The sequence below is a fragment of the Amblyomma americanum genome, chromosome 11, assembly GCF_052857255.1.
Source record: "Amblyomma americanum isolate KBUSLIRL-KWMA chromosome 11, ASM5285725v1, whole genome shotgun sequence".
NCBI classification, from domain to species: Eukaryota; Metazoa; Arthropoda; class Arachnida; order Ixodida; family Ixodidae; genus Amblyomma; species Amblyomma americanum.
In genome coordinates, this window is record NC_135507.1 from 2,496,663 (window position 1) to 2,513,202 (window position 16,540).

At 48.7% G+C, this 16,540-nt stretch overlaps 1 protein-coding gene across 1 annotated transcript in view; it reads right to left on the reverse strand.

The window, feature by feature from the left end:
- The window catches only part of Gp210 (nucleoporin 210), a 137,151-nt gene that overhangs the window by 103,417 nt on the left and 17,194 nt on the right, over positions 1-16,540 (reverse strand). The window contains 7 exon segments of the mRNA XM_077644311.1: positions 6,451-6,868; positions 9,681-9,725; positions 9,727-9,822; positions 9,896-10,002; positions 13,579-13,641; positions 13,719-13,838; positions 14,807-15,096. Of these exon segments, the coding sequence (XP_077500437.1) occupies positions 6,451-6,868; positions 9,681-9,725; positions 9,727-9,822; positions 9,896-10,002; positions 13,579-13,641; positions 13,719-13,838; positions 14,807-15,096 (1,139 nt within the window).

Consider the following 16,540-nt stretch of genomic DNA (forward strand, 5'->3'; position numbering starts at 1 on the left):
AGTTGCGCTTTCACTGTACACGCTAAACAGCAAGGTCACAGCATTTAGTTGAATAGTTCCCACGCTTCTTTGATGGACCATGTTGTCCACAACCCGAGTGTGCACCACACCGCTTGTCAAACATACGCAAAGACAAGGCGCTTTTCGCTCAAAGCGATGGAACCGTCGGACGCAATCAGAAAACGGCGAATGGATGTAACTTCCTGAAGACGGAGAGCGCCACTCGGCCGACGCGGTCTAGAAACCCAAGTGACGAAACGGCGAATGACGCACGTATGAGACCTGCCGCGGTGGCTCAGTGGTTAGGGCGCTCGGCTACTGATCCAGAGAACCTGGGTTCGAACACGACCACGGCGGCCGCGTTTCATGGAGGCGAAATGCAAGGGCGCCCGTGTGCTGTGGGGTGTCAGTGCACATCAAAGATCCCCAGGTGGTCGAAATTATTACTGAGCCCTCCATTACGGCACCTCTTTCTTCTCTCAGTCCCTCCTTTATCCCTTCCCTTAATGCGCGGTGCAGGTGTCCACCGGGATGCCAGATAGCTACTACACAATTTGCTTCCCCCAACAACCAGTTTTGAACGTATGGGACAAGCAATAACTGCCCGCGACCGCGACAACGCCGGTGACGAAAAGCAAGCTGGCGGCGATGACAAGCCGACTGCCACCTCGAAGTGTCAGAGATCGCAGGGACCTCTACTGGCAAAAATGAGGACCGAAAGTATCTCAAGACAATCCAACTGCAGCGTAAATCCACCTCAATCCAAGATGGCACCTTTTGCGCCGGATAAGATGACCAATTTTGGCTTGCAGGCGACTGACATCAGTCCGAAAAATCGAACTTTCGGACTTTTGAGGTCCGACATATGCGTCGCGAATATCTATGCGCTTCTATGGGTGACTGATGGTGCCTCATCGAGGTCCGAAATATCCTACAAGTCCGAATTATTGGAGTCCGAATTACCCGTTGGCTACTGTAATCCATTCAGCACAGTTCAATACACAAAAGATACACACACAAGGCAGAGAGCTTAAGAAAGATATAAAGTATGGTACGTATTGCTAAGCTGACGGAGAGTTAGAAGACTTATGTAAAGGACTACTAACTTTCTACAGTAGCCAACGGGTAATTCGGACTCCAATAATTCGGACTTGTAGGATATTTCGGACCTCGATGAGGCACCGTCAGTCACCCCATATTTCGGAATTCAAAAGTCCGAAAGTTCGATTTTTCGGACTAATTTCAGTCGCCTGCGGGCCAAAATCGGCCATCTTATCGGCTTTTCGCCGGCGCAAAAGGCTTGAGGTGGATTTACACTGCAGTTGGATTGGCTTGACATACTTTTGGTACCTCATTTTTGCCAGTAGAAGTCCCTGCAATCTCTGACACTTCGAGGTGGCAGCCGGATTGTCATCGCCATCAACTTGCTTTTGTTGCAGACGTTGTCGCGGGCAGTTATTCCTTGTCCCATACGTTGAAAATTGGTTGTTGGGGGAAGAAAATTGTGCAGGAGCTATCTCACACCTCGGCAGGAAGGGATAAAGGAGGGACTGAGAGAAGAAAAGAAGAAAGAGGTGCCGTAATGGAGGGCTCCGGAATAATTTAGACCACCTGGGGATCTTTAACGTGCATTGAAAGCACACAGCACACGGGCGCCTTTGCGTTTCACCTCCATCAAAAAGCGGCCACCGCGGCCGGGTTCCAACCCGGGTACTCCGGACCAGTAGCCGAGCGCCCTAGCCACTGAGCCACCGTGGCGGGTCTCATACGTTTGCCATTCGCCGTTTCGTCACTTGGGTTTCCCTGACCGCGTCGACCGAGTGGCGCTCCGTCTTCAGGAAGTTACATCCATTCGCCGTTTTGTGATTGCGTCCGACGGTTCCACTGCTTTGAACGAAAAGTGCCTTGTCTTTGCGTATGTTTGACGAGCGGTGTGGTGCACACTCGGGTTGTGGACAACATAGCCCCACCAGGTTCGTCAAAGAACCGTGGGAAATATTCCAACTAAATACGGTGACGTTGCTGACTAGCATGTACAGTGAAAGCGCAACTTTGGCGCAAATACAGGCGCAAATCATCGTCAGCAAGAGAAATTTTCCGCAAGGTAAAATCAGTGACATTTTTAAGCCGATTTCATCTCAATAAAGTGATTTTCTTGTACTTCACGGCTTTTTCGGACTGTATGATTATTCGGACCATTTTTCGGGTCCCTTCGAGTCCAAAAAATCCGTCGGCGACTGTATATCACAGACACACACATCCCGCACCATGCCCACAGTGCGAAGTACATTCATAAGCCTGCTCAAAGCAATGTTTTTTAACTGCTTATAAGTAGAACTCAGTACACTTATGAGAGCTCAGCTGCCAATGCACGACTGTCTAGTTGACAACGCCACCATTGGCAGCAGCCTGCACATGCTCACACCCTAACACTTGTCGCAATGCACTCATAGCCTGCGCAGCACAAGCATTGCACACTCCTTCCAGCACATACTGCTTGACCTGTGCCCCAAACATTGTAATTAAAACAGCAGCCAACGGGGGACAGCCCACAGCAAAGAGACATGACACGAGGCTGATCTGTAACTCCGTCCCTGTTACAGCCTTTCTTCAGGACCATCTCAAGTCCGGTTTTTCTATCGACATCCAGGACACGTTCTACTCCATCCCCCACACTGGCTGTTCGTGCGGCTGTGGAAGAACAAGGTGTGATTCCATTTCAAAACGCTGTCGCGATGATGCTGGACACTTTGTTTGAGTTGCTCAGTGCCTACTTAGAGGTTATGGTTCGAAGATGGTTGCTTCATCCAAAAAAACTGGATTTGTGTCAGCTCGTGGGTGGCACCGCACTGTGTGAATTGGTTTTGGCTGCGTTTGGGAGGAAGCTGCAGGACACACTTCGCAACAGGCTCACCATCTTCAGATTTGTGGACGACTTTCTCATTCTCTGCGATGAGGAAATCAAACACGAGTTGTATGACTGTAAGGGCACCATTTTGGAGGCCTTCCAAGCCAGCTGTCCCGACCTAGCTTTCACAACAGAGCTTCCAAAGGAACACAGTATCCGTTTCCTCTATCTGGTGTCGCAGTTTAGCACTAAGCACATCAGCTGGAGATTCGAAGCTCGTGCTAGAAAGCAGTTCTCACCGTACGACTCCAGTCACTCGAAAATTGTTTAAGCAAGGGATAGCAACTGCAGCGCTGCCCTCAGCTCTGAGCGTTCATGTGAACACCAAATGTGTCAAACCTTCACCAGGGGTAGGAAACTTCCACAGACACCATTGTCCAGCTAATTCAGACGTCAGCACCAATTCTTCCCATAGTGGCGGGAGGAAAGGCAACTGGGGCATCGTACTGCTGTCATGGCAATGGCATTCAGCAGGAAAAAAAATTCATGCCAGAGTGGCATTCGAACCATTGCCTGCGAAAACAGAGAAGCTTCGTTTCCTGGTCCGTCAGATAATTTGTTCACCTTTGCTGCATGTGGCACTGCTTGTGTGCACAGGAGTTAACCATTTATAGCTATCCGTTCTCCTTCCGTCACCAGGGTGTGCTGAAGTATTTCAAGCCACAACTAGCTGGAGTTTCCTACCACTGGCTTCACCAGTCAGATCGCCAGACTTCATGAAGCCGGCTTCCCTGCAACACTTATCTCTGCTATCTGTGAAGCACTGCTCAATAGGTACAAAGCCAGTTTCAACGGCGTGGGCACGAACGTGAGCTTGTGGAAGCATATTGTGGTCATTCCCTACACACAAGGCCTCTCCAACAACCTCAAGAAAATAGCCGCAAGAATTGGAGTGTCACTTGTTTTTTCCATGCCTAAAAAAGCTATTTCTATGTGCGCAGAAGTGAATAACACACGCAAGGAACCCAAGTGTGATACATGTCATTGTACACGCGAGGTGAGTGTTGTGTTTCCCCTTGTCATGTGGAAAAGGGTATATTGGACAAACAGGCAGGTGCCTCAATGACCGCGTGATGGAGCACACAAGATTCAGCAACAATGCCTCGGGAGGGGGGGGGGGGGGGGGGGGGGGGGCACTTGCCTCACCACTGCAAGCATTGCAAGCTGTCGCCCACTGCTGCGAGAGTCTTCCGCCGCCAAAAAGAGCAAGCAGTTAACACATGAAGCGCTGGAAGCTGTTGTGATCAACGACAACAGGGAATCCTGCATCAGTACTGCATCCTTAGCCCTCACCAAAAAAGACGACACCTTGGACAGTTCTAACACTCTATGACTGAGGATGGCTCTCGTTGCGCCCTTTCAACTGTTTTTATTTTATTCTTATTTTTTTGCCTGTTTTTTTAGCCACGTGTTTCCATACATTTGTTTTTCTTGTTATGACGTCTAATATTCCTCTAGGTTGGCACTTTGCACATCCCAATTTTTGCACGCGTTTTTCCTTATTACTTAAATTTTCTGGTGACACTGGCTCCCCTGTACCTCTCCCCACTCCCTTTTCACCTATATATATTTTTCTGTGCGCCCAAATAAAGGTCAGTTGTTAGTAGGGGTGCGGGAATATTGAAATTTTCGAATACGAATCAAAATACGAATATGAAGAAAAAATTGCTTCGAATATCGAATCGAATATCAGATATCTGGTCAGCACAAAAAATAAATTCAGAAAAAATAAACAAGCAAACATGGCTGCTCATATTTTTTTCAATATAATGTATGGCGTTTGCAACTGAAATAAACGAAATTAGGCTGCCTGAGCACCGTATAAAAAAAAATCATGATGTGTGCAGAAATGTATACTACTTAATTGAACAGCATAACAGTATCCAACCTGCAATGTGGTCAGGCAAAATGAAATCCATAACATGACAAGACTGGAAACAAAAATAACATGATGGCTAGTAAAACCTCATTAATTTGGAGTTCAAAGAACCGACAGAATCGAATATCAGATATCTGGTCAGCACAAAAAATAAATTCAGAAAAAATAAACAAGCAAACATGGCTGCTCATATTTTTTTCAATATAATGTATGGCGTTTGCAACTGAAATAAACGAAATTAGGCTGCCTGAGCACCGTATAAAAAAAAATCATGATGTGTGCAGAAATGTATACTACTTAATTGAACAGCATAACAGTATCCAACCTGCAATGTGGTCAGGCAAAATGAAATCCATAACATGACAAGACTGGAAACAAAAATAACATGATGGCTAGTAAAACCTCATTAATTTGGAGTTCAAAGAACCGACAGAAATGCTCGGGTTATTCGAAGGTTGATTTATATAATGCCCCGCGGCCCCGAAAAAAAAAAAAAAACTACCGAAAAAACTACCGAAAATGCGGCAGTCTTATGAGGCGGCTCTATCGTGCAAACACCTGTAATCACATGACGAGCACAGAGTTTCGGCGTGCTAGAAGACATCGCAAACGTAAGCGAGATGGGAGCGCACATTGACGTTGGAGTGGCGAGACTGCTTCTAAAAAGGAAAAAAAATTAACCAGCGACGCGTCAGTCAGCGTCTGAAAGCGGCACGGTGCTGAGATTGGACCACTGGTGAATGCGTGTACCGACAGTTGCCATTGCCACGGGCGAGTGGCGAAGCTCAGAAACCAAAACTACGCAGCCAGGTTATTTTTTTGACCTAGTGACAAAGGCCCTCCGAACGTTGTCATGCCTGCCGTTACGCCCATTTAAGAGGTGCATGGGTTAAAGTGCACCATGCAATAAATAGGCGGGATTTTTACAGTATCGCTTGCCCTGTTATGACACCTCGACTCGCCCCTTCGAGAGCCTCACGCGAAATTCCGCAAGTAGGCTTTCCCGCATAGCGTAGTTGACCAGAACAAGATGGCGGTGGTCACACTCGGAGAGTTAAGGTGACAGAACGAATGAAATGGGTGTGGGCATTAATTATATAACATATTACGGAAGGATAAAGAAATAAACGCGCTTTCGCATTGCAATTGTTAGAAGCGGGTCGTCCCCCACGTTGTTCGCAGCACATGTGGTATGTGGGAAAGCCCACTTGCGGAATTGCGCACAAGGTGAAGCCTAGCGGCATCGGAAAGCGATCGGTCCATGCGATAAACGATGGAGAAGAAAGAGAACAGGCCCTTTATATTATTTTCCTGGAACTTTAAACTCTATATTCAGATAATTTGCCCAGATGTTGAGCTTTTGCCACAACAAAATTTACGAAAGTCGGCGCGGTACACGATCACTGCCGAGTATTGGGGAATTTTCTAATACTATTCGGAAATTCACGAATATCATTTCTCGAATACGAATATGAACCGAATATGAAACATATTCGATTCGTATTCGAAATTTCGAATATTCGCACACCCCTAGTTGTTAGTCAGCCTTGTGTTGTGTCTCCTTGCTGTGTGCTGTCCCTTGTTGGCTGCAATTTTAATTGTAATATAAACCAACTAGCTCAAATTCAGATCATCCTGCCCCAAACATTGCACCCACACTTACGGTCACGACCATACATGGCCACGGCCACCAGCAGCTCGCCAGCCGGCAGCTCTGCCTCAAGCACAGGCGAGCCAAAGGCCTCCAGTTCAGCCACGGGGACCAGCGTCACGTTCATGCCGGCCGGAGCAAAGTGGCCATCACGCACCATCAACCGGACCTGGCCGGGCCCGCCCCGTGTCACCACAGTAGCCACGGGGCCCTGGGCAAGGCCCTCCACCATGGCCCACAATGGGGCCCCGTCATGCAGTTGCCAGCGCACGGGGGCCCCCGAGCCGCCATGGGCCAGCGCCCGCAGGGTGTATACAGGCTGCTTCTTGGGGTCCCAGGGCAGCCACACCGTCTCGGGTTGCACTGACAGCCGCTCCTGGATGGATACCTCCTGCTCGCCCGTGGCCGTGGCCCGCAACAGCGCCCCATCCTGAGAGAGACAAATTGGAGGAGTACCTAAGCTCCACATTAAGGTTATGTATGATGCAATAGCTTTGATGGGTTAACGCCCATATATGCACAACTGGTCATTCTCAACTTTGCACTCATAGATCCCTGAAAGTCCTCAAAACACTCCTGGTGGTGTGGTGCAGCCGTTAAGCGATGACCCTGTGACGGCAGGTGCTGCCACCGGTGGGCTTGTGCAACGCAGGTTGATCCTCCTGGGCAACTTCTCGTGATAAACCATTACTTTAACTGCCACCTGCCATGGTGGTCAGTTTGCTCACAATCCGGTGGGCAGGTTATGATAACACCACAAGGTCACATAACCTAGGTTGCACACCTAGGTTGCTTCCCGGGAATTTTTCGCTCACAATGTGATGCCGGATTTTCTGCGCAACGCTAGACTTAACGCTATCACATTAAAAGAGAGGCCATGCAGAACAACTCTGATTCATGTACACACATGGCACATGCAGCTGCGGTAAGTCTGATGCACCACTTTAACGCCGAGGCAGCAAAGCAGTGATTCATGTAAAAACAGCATTTGATATTGGGGGATTCGCAGTTTCGAGGGCAGCCTCTGTTGTTCCCTTTCAATTCCTGTGAAAGCCAGTCCACTAAAGAAGGCAGGGTATGGCTCTGAACGCCCTCTTTTTAATAATCGAATCGAATACCTGCATCATCTTCGTGGCATTACGGCAGGGGGAGGTAAACACTAAAACGCTTGTATGTACAATGAACATGATACACCAAAAGAGATACATACTGGGGGGACCTGCCCCGCAGCTTTCACTTTTGGTTAGTTTTCCAGCGGTGCACCCTCCCAAGGCTTCGCCTCGATGTGGGGCGGGCCACGTGACACTCCCTGATTAACTTAACTAACAAGAGAGGGCACTGGCGTCGCAGTGGGAGAGACTGCGCACACGTGGGACACAGCCCAAAGCATCAGGCTTTTCAGCCGGGATCGTCGGCGCGAGCGGACGTGTCGCTTGCGGCTCCGCTCTTCGCCAGCAGGGCGAGGAAGTGGCAGAGAGACTTGCTCCCGTATCTCGTCCCGCCCAGCTTCGGAGTATCCCTTGCCCTAGCGTGGACGAACATTCGCTCGTAACCTTGCTGGTGAGTCAGACGACCTCGATTCATTAGCGTATTTTGTTGCTAGCTGGTGCTATTGTTGCTGTAGCAGTAAGTGACTGTTTGTATCAGCCAGTGTATCGTTCCTTTGTTCCCTCAGAGCAAGGCCCGCCGTGGTCGGCATGCGCTCGATAGTGTACGTGATCACGGGGTAGAGTCTGGTGGTCTTGAACTGTGTCAACCGCGATTATAGCGGAGAGCACGTATTTATCCCCCGCATTAAAACCCCACAATACAGACATAGCAAAATCAAGCACTCAGGGCATGGTAAAATGCTTCGTTTGATAAAAGTGAAACGATTTTATGTGATAGCTCATTCCACTAGCGAATTTTTCACACAAAAAATGAATACCGAAAAGCATCAGTCCCAAATGAATACTCTTTAACCTGGAAGATGTGGTCTTTTTGCTCTTTGATGTATAAGTGGACGGTTTCAAATACTCCTCGTTCTCTGCCAGTTTGGCAATGAAAAATGCTATCAAAAAACTTGAAACGAAGATGTGTTCAGCAATGTGCTAAATCAGGCCACCCGAAGAATCATTTAGTATTAGTCATACTTGGGCACCTGTCGTAATTACCAATTGCAAACTGATCTGCCTTTTGAAGTTTTTCAAGCATACTGATATGTTCCTTTGTATATGGGTCCCCGCAAATGCAGGCATATTCAAGCACTGATCGCGCAAACGTAAAATACAGCTTCTTTTATAGGTCATATGGAAACTGACCCTCGCTGGACCCTCTAGCCACGCTGGCATCCCGGATGTGCTCCACGATGCCGCGCCGCACGGTCCTCTCTCTCATTGGGCTGCGGGGCGGTGACGCAGGGAGAAAGTTTTGCTTGCTCCGAGAGCCGGTCGCAGGGGCGCGGGGAGTTCGAGACAGGCGGGCGAGGAGTGCAGAACTCAGGCAAGACGCAAGCGGCAAGGTACGTGAGCGACCGTTACTCGCTGTTCCCGAGGCCACTGCCGACAGGCATTCGCGTGCCTTGTTGTACAGGTCTTAACATCACTAGCAGAGAGCCTCATGCCCAGCTCTCACGGAACCTGCGAGCACTCGCCAAAGCCGCCAAGTATAACCGCCGCTGCTGACCCTGCTTGTGTTTGTATTGCAATTGTCTGCATAATAAATAAGTGTATGTGAACGTGCTGACTCTCTTAGAGTGAGTGTATGAGCGCAGCAAGAGCAGACCGGACCTTTTTCGGTTCAGTGCGCAAACCATGCAGTGGGCAAACCATGCAGTGGGCAAACCTCTGCACGGCGCCTAGACATGTAAGGAAGCCCACTCTTGGGTTATGTACTGACACCGTGCGCGGAAGGATTAAGGAGACACCGACAAAATGCAGAGAGGCCACCTAAAAAAATGGAAACCTACAGCAGGTGCCCGAACTACTGTTGTGTGTCCTTGAAGGTGTTCCCGGTCTTTTTCAACGGGTCCACCATTCTGCACTGAATGCTGGGCACAGGTGCCTAGGGACAGCAGTCAACCAAAGTGCTTGAACTGAATTGTGAAAATGGTGCAGATGCTCTTGGTGAGGGCAGCAGTTGTTACCATTGTGCATCAACACCCATAGCACTGCCTCAATTCCTGTTCCGTAGGACCCTGTGCCATATCTGGATTCCTAGAATGAATCGAGCTCTGATGGTAATGAAGGCCTGATTTTACTCACCGGCCGCCGACATCCCTCCAGCTCTGCCCGGATCATGGTGTGACCAGTTTTTGAGAGTTCGCACCTGGTGTAGTGTGCCATTTTCAGTAGAGAGTTCTACCTTAAAATACTCAGGTGGAAATGTGACATGAATCTGCAGGCCCTGCACACAGAAAGAGAGGGTTGAGCCACCAGTGGAAGCCTTCCCCCTAACATGGGGTACAGTGGCCACCCACCTCACTGGAATGAATACGGTGGTGGTGATCATCGAACAGCTGCACCTTCACAGTGTACAGGCTCTGGAATTCCAGCACCCAGGCATCCCCCGGTGACACCGACAGGCCTGCCAGCAAGAGGGAATGACGCACTTAGGGGTGCTATGAGAACATGTGCTTTAGAGCGGCCCCAGGAGGAGGTAAAACACTGTTTTGGAGCAGGCTGGCATCAGCATACACAGCAGCTTGGAGAAATTCAGCAAAAGCCTTATGTTCTTTCCAGTTAGACCTGAGCAGATAGCGAAACACTTGGTGTAAAGTGAATTCAAATATTAAATACTGAGTCAAATATAATTGAATATTTTTCGAATACTGCCAGGTTAAATTACAGATGAAATGTTCCGCAAAGCATGGCCAGAAAAAAAAGAAACTTATTAGAGGTGTGCAAATTTATTTATTTAGCAAGTACTGCCGGCCTGTATCCCAGGCCTTAGGCAGGAGTGGGTACAGAGGTTATACAAGTAAAGAAAAAAAATGCTTTGGAACAGAATAAGTGAGCAAGCAGAGTCAAAAACAGTTCTCATGTTCAAAACCAAATACAAAGCAACAAAAAACACGAACAAAGCAAAAGACTTCCTGTGAGATAAGATACACACGTGCCCTATGCTTCGTTCAGCGCTTCTAGAAGCAAGTTCATTGTCTCGCAATTGACTACGTTTGCAGGCAGGCCATTCCATTCAGCGATGGCGAGAGGAAAAAAAAAAGTACTTAAAGAATTCATTTTACGCAAAAATGCTGCCACTTTTTTTAATGACAGGAAAACGTAGAGCGGCAAGTAATATACTAATATACCTTCCTCTATTCTTATTATGTTATGATACTATAAGTAGATTAATGTTAATCTGCAGTGACGAGATCGCATACCCAGCTATTCAAGTACTGCAGTTTGCAATAGGGCTGCTGGGGATATATTCCAGCTGCAACAAATCTGATACCGTTATGTTGGACATTTTCTAATTTTGAAGTGTTAGTTTTAGTCCACGGATCACATACATCCGCAGCATATCCTAATATTGTCTGTATAAAGGTTTTGTAAACTAGAAGCTCTATTTCTTGTGTAGAATGCACTAGCGTTTTCCTTGAGTAATGCCGCTGTCTTAACGCTTTTTCTTCAATATAAGAGATATGCTCATTCCACTGAACGTTAGATGTTAGAACAGTTCCCAAGTATTCATAATTACAACTATTTACGCTGGCTATGCGATACGTAAAACTCAAAGGATTCCTTTTTCATGTAGCAGTGATTGCTACGGTCTTTTTGGAGTTCACGTTCACTGGCCACATCGAGCAACACTTTTCTACTGTAGATAGGGAACAGCTTAGAAGCAGCTGGTCGTTTGGACTTGAAATTTCTTGGTAAATTATGCAGTCATCAGCGAACAGTCGCATTTTAATTTGTACATTTTGAACAATGATGTCATTGATAAATACAAGAAAGGAAAGGGGGCCCAGGGCAGAGTCCTGCAGAAAACCAGATTCCACCAGGACAGGATCAGGAAAAAACACCACTGACTACTGCACTCTGACATCTGTACAAAAAGCAGGCTTCACTCCATGAAGAAAAATAATATTGTTATGTGGCGGCCAGCAGAAGAATGAGACGAGATGACTGATCAAATCAAATCAAATGCAGTTTATTTTCCGTCAGAAAGAAATCAACGGAGGAGGCTCGAGCAAAAAGTGAAACGTGTTCACTTGATTGCGCTCAAGCCCCCTTTTACGATGACGATGAGATGATTTAATGGCTGCTGGCCTAGCGCAAGCGCTTCGTCCTGCGCCACTACCAGCTTCGTCATCTTCGTCACATTACCCGGGGCCACCGAGCGATCGTCCCAATTGTAAATGCAAGCAGACACCAAAGAAAGGATACATGAAATGGTGAAAAATTGACTCTCGCTAAGACCAAAGATTGGATGACGTGGAATGCTTTCTACATGCGAAAATGTTCCACATTTTGCACTACATGCGGTGCACCTGCAAGTAGCATCAGCGTGAGCTCCCGTGAAAAGCTGACGACCTTTAGTGCTAGGCACAGAAGGCATCCCGACAAAACCGAAGCGCCACAGATAAAGAAGCCACCATATTTACAGGTACAGAGTTTGCACCTGGCAGATATTTATCTCATAATCAAAAGCGGCCTTTGATCGCATGACGCAATAGCCCTAAATGCACGGTGCCAATACCTTCGTTGATCATGATACGTGTTGCTCATTTTGGTCCTTGGTCAAAGCAGAAACTGGCAATGTCGCGAAAACGTGCCAGTCGGCGGAAAACTTGGCCAGCCCAATGGCAAATCACAGATGTCTGTTATCAGCGTACCCAAAAGTCCGATGACCTGAGACCAGCTTACTTACTGCAAACACCGGCGGGGCCATGTCAAACACACGCAAAGACAAGGCACTTTTCGTTCAAAGCGGTGGAACCGCCGGATGCAATCACAAAACTGCGAACGGATCTAACTTCGTGAAGACTTGAGCGCCACTCGGTCGACGCGGTCAGAGAAACCCAAGTGACGATACGGCTAATGACGAATGTATGTGACCCGCAGCGGTGGCTCAGTGGTTAGGGCGCTCGGCTACTGATCCGGAGAACCCAGGTTCGAACCAGACCGCGGTGGCCGCGTTTCGATGGAGGCGAAACGTAAAGGCACCTGTGTGCTATGCGATGTCAGTGCACGTTAAAGATCTCCAGGTGATCGAAATTATTCGGAGCCCCTCTACTACCGCACCTCTTTCTTCTCTCAGTCCCTCCTTTTTCCCTTCCCTTAATGTGCGGTTCAAGTGTCCGTCGAGATGCGAGATAGCTACTACGCAACTTCCTTCCCCCAATAACCAATTTTCAACGTATAGGACAAGCGCTAACTGCCCGCGATAATGTCGGTGACAAAACCAAGTTGACGGCGATGAGAATGCGACTGCCACCTTGAAGTGGCAGAGATCGGAGGGACCTCTACTGGCAAAAATGAGGTACCGAAAATATGTCAAGTCAATCCAACTGCAGCGTAAATTCACTTCACTCCAAGAAGCACTCTTTGCACTGGCCAATCGGAGGCAATGCACCAGCGAAAAGCCGATAAGCTGGCCGATTTTGGCCCGCAGGCTACTGAAATTAGTCCGAAAAATCTAACTTCAGACTTTTGAAGTCCAAAATATCCGTCGTGAATATGTGTGCGCTTCTATGGGGTGACTGATGGCGCCTCATCGAGGTCCGAAATATCCTACAAGTCCGAATTACCCGTTGGCTACTGTATATGAATTTTGCATCAGAACAAAATCAAATTTTTGGTGCACCGTATTATGTATTACTTCTAGCTTCCATGATACCTTCTCCACTGTAAAACCCCAAATTTCTACCACTTAAACCACTTCAATTTCTACCACCAAATTTCATTGCATAAGCATGGTACTAAAAGATCCCTTTAGTGCAGGATGACACAGCAATGCCACCTCTGCATCCTGATGCCTTCTCAAGCCGTGGTGACAGAGAACACCCACAAGTTGGGAAGCATAGCCACAATGTCAACATAGTTGCCTGTGTGTGGAACAAGAAACAGCATAGTACACTGACACTTGACTGAAGTGAGTGCTTTGCACTTATTGAGCATCAAGCACAGGGCCCATGCAAGAAATATGCAGCCCCCTCACGTAGGTAGCTTGGCTTGACCACGTGCACGTCGGCACCCGGCTGGTGGTCCTCCGTGGACAAGTCTGGAGGGGTCCCCTAGTCAAGGAGAAAGCCACGAACAAAACGGAAAGGAGGCATCCCTTTGACAGCTTAAGGATACGGGCGTTGGTCAGCAGCAGGCGTGTGGTGCCCAGGCTCTGGGCCCAGATGCACTGCCCCTCCAGCCGAGCCACCTGGCTGTCCTCGATGCTCATGGCGTACCGCTCCATGGGGGCCACCGCTGCAGAGAGCGCAGGATGCATTGCAAAGAACAGCAGCACAGAGGATGCAAGAGGAAATCCAGGAGTGCAGAGAGTTGACGTCGTTTTGCTAACAAAGCACCTAAATAAACTGCTGGCTGGCATACACCTTCTTTCTTCCATGAAGTTTTCCCTAAGCTTCTGGAACGCAAGCAAGCAGTCTTCAATCAGCACGCTCAACCTCCGGACCTCACGAAACGTAGCTCTTCCACCTCAGCAGTAAGCCAAAAGAGAGCAAGAACAGGACCAAGGCTGAGCTGGTCTGCAAATACAAAGGAACACTAACAGCAAATTCCAAGTAAAGCCACAGTAAGACTTGAACATGTCATTTCTACAGAAAACAAGACAAGCCTGAAAGGATGCGTAAGAGTGAAAGCCATGTAGCAATGCCCCCCAAGAATTCCACCTGGTCAGGTGAATTCTGTGCTAGTCATTACTGGCTCATCACTGTCACATGAAGCACTATTTCAATAAGCAAGTGTAAGATTCAGCTGTGTGACCTTGTGCTCAGGAACTAAACACCAGAGTTGCTTAGCCACACCAAAAGTACAGTAAGGTGGCAGAGGTGCTAAATGAAAAGAATGCATCCTCCCCTGGTAGAAAGAGCAAACTGCAGCTTGGTGTCACCAGTGACAAAATGGATTTACGGACTATGGACAACTTTCAGAAGGGACAGTTGGGAGAGGGGGCAGGGGGAGGTCCCAGTTGAATCATGTATTTCTTGAACTTTTTCCATTGAAAAGATGGCATTTATCCTGATTTTACAGATTAAAATTTCTTACTTGGGGCCCCTGACTAATGAGCACAAGTAGTCGTGGACCGCACCAACTCAGTAACGCCAATAGGCTTTCATAATGAATGTTTTTCACAAATAGGAACTGACTAAAATGCTTTCGCCATACCACACTTACAACGTTGTCACCACATGCACGGGTTGGGACACACTCACGGCTCGGGGGTCGCCCTCGGACAAGGCGTTGCAGCTGGAAGCAGACCTGACAGCCAGCCAGCACAAAGGCAGCCGAGGGCTCCAGCCGCACGCTGTCGACCACATGGAGCTCCAGTTCCTGGGGCACCACACTGGTGTAAGCCACGTGGGTGGGCCGTACAGACAGCCGGGCTGTGCCAGGCGCCTGTCCCTCCAGCAGAACAGCCCAGCCACGGCGGCCTCGTGACTCCCATAGCTGCAGCCCCGTACCACCAGGCTGCAGGTATGGCCACTCCGACACAGGCACAAACCTGCAGGAACGGTGTTATACCCCTGTCACAAGAGCAGTTTCAATACCAATCCGCCTTTTTCATTTTCCTGTGCTGCCACCTCGCGTACAACGATGGAAGCTCACTGGTAGGGTACTGCGCGCCCTGCCCGGCCGGACTGAGTGCCGCTCCGGAGCACGTTTTGTTGGAATCTGTTGACGATGGCGTGTCCTGGGCAGCACCTGGTACCTGGAGGACTTCTAGGATTGATTGATGGCTGGGTGCGAAATCTGAGGCAGGCTGCAGTGCCCACCGAAGAGCAAACTCTTCAGTATCTCCGATCATCCGGCATGCGATGCGAACACCAGCTGAGCAAGGGCAGCCACTTCAGAGATGAAGGCTACATTCGGAACATAATGTTCAATGAAATATCCCCGATCAGTGAGGTTGGCGTTTTCCGCTGTATATGCCTGCCATTCATGAAAGGTGGATACTACATCGTGCACGCCGTAGTACAGAAAACGACTGGGGACAACAGTTTTCACAAGCAATCGTTGTGTTCAAGCGCTGCAGAATAGCTACACGAGCTATAAAAGCACAAACGTACTCGCAACAAAGCAGCTCTGCTAGCATTTCACTGTATTTTCCCCCAGCACACCGCTGCATAGGTTAAACAAGCATGCGCGTCCATAAAGACGAGTGCGAGAGGCGCACATTGATCCATTCCGGCGATACCACGCAGAGGTCTTCATCATGGATATGATTCCTACACACGCATAACGCACCTTCTGCTCCTTCTGCCTCTTGATACATGGCACATATCCACATGGGGGTATTGGCCAAGATGTAGTGGCATAAACAAGGAAATTTTCTTAGGAGATCACGACAAAATTGTAGCACCATGCGTGAATGCTCTCGTAGCTTCTTTTTCGTTGTCCGCTCCACCGCGCGTTGAAAGCGGCTCACAGCACTTGCCCATTCAGCCTTCTTGCTTGAGAAAGCAAAAAGCGTCGGAACGAACTCTAAATGCCGCGGTGACATTCGAGGCCTTCCTGGCCATGAATAAAACCTTTTGTGATAGACTGCACACGCATTTAACCACAGTACCTCGTCCGTACCTGTCACAAAGTGATTCCCGCACAGTCTTGACGTGCTTGACGGTGCCTAAGGGCGACCACGATCGTCGAGCCGGCGAACTGCTTTTATCCACGCCTTGCGTCGAAGGCTGTCCCGGGAAGCGCTCGGAAAGCGAGAAAATCCGAGTTTGCTTCCCTTTACATATTGGGCATTGCAGCCATATGCAACACATTTCGTAGGTATCGCGAAATGCGTCGCGCTGAACGCAAGACGGCTGCAGCAACACACCCTGCGTAGGAAGCCGGTTTGTTTACACTTCCACGGCCGGTCTCGAGTGGAGCGCGCGACCCTTCCAATATGTTTCGCGACACCACCGCCAGGGGATGGGCGCATGCGCAGTCGCGTCGTG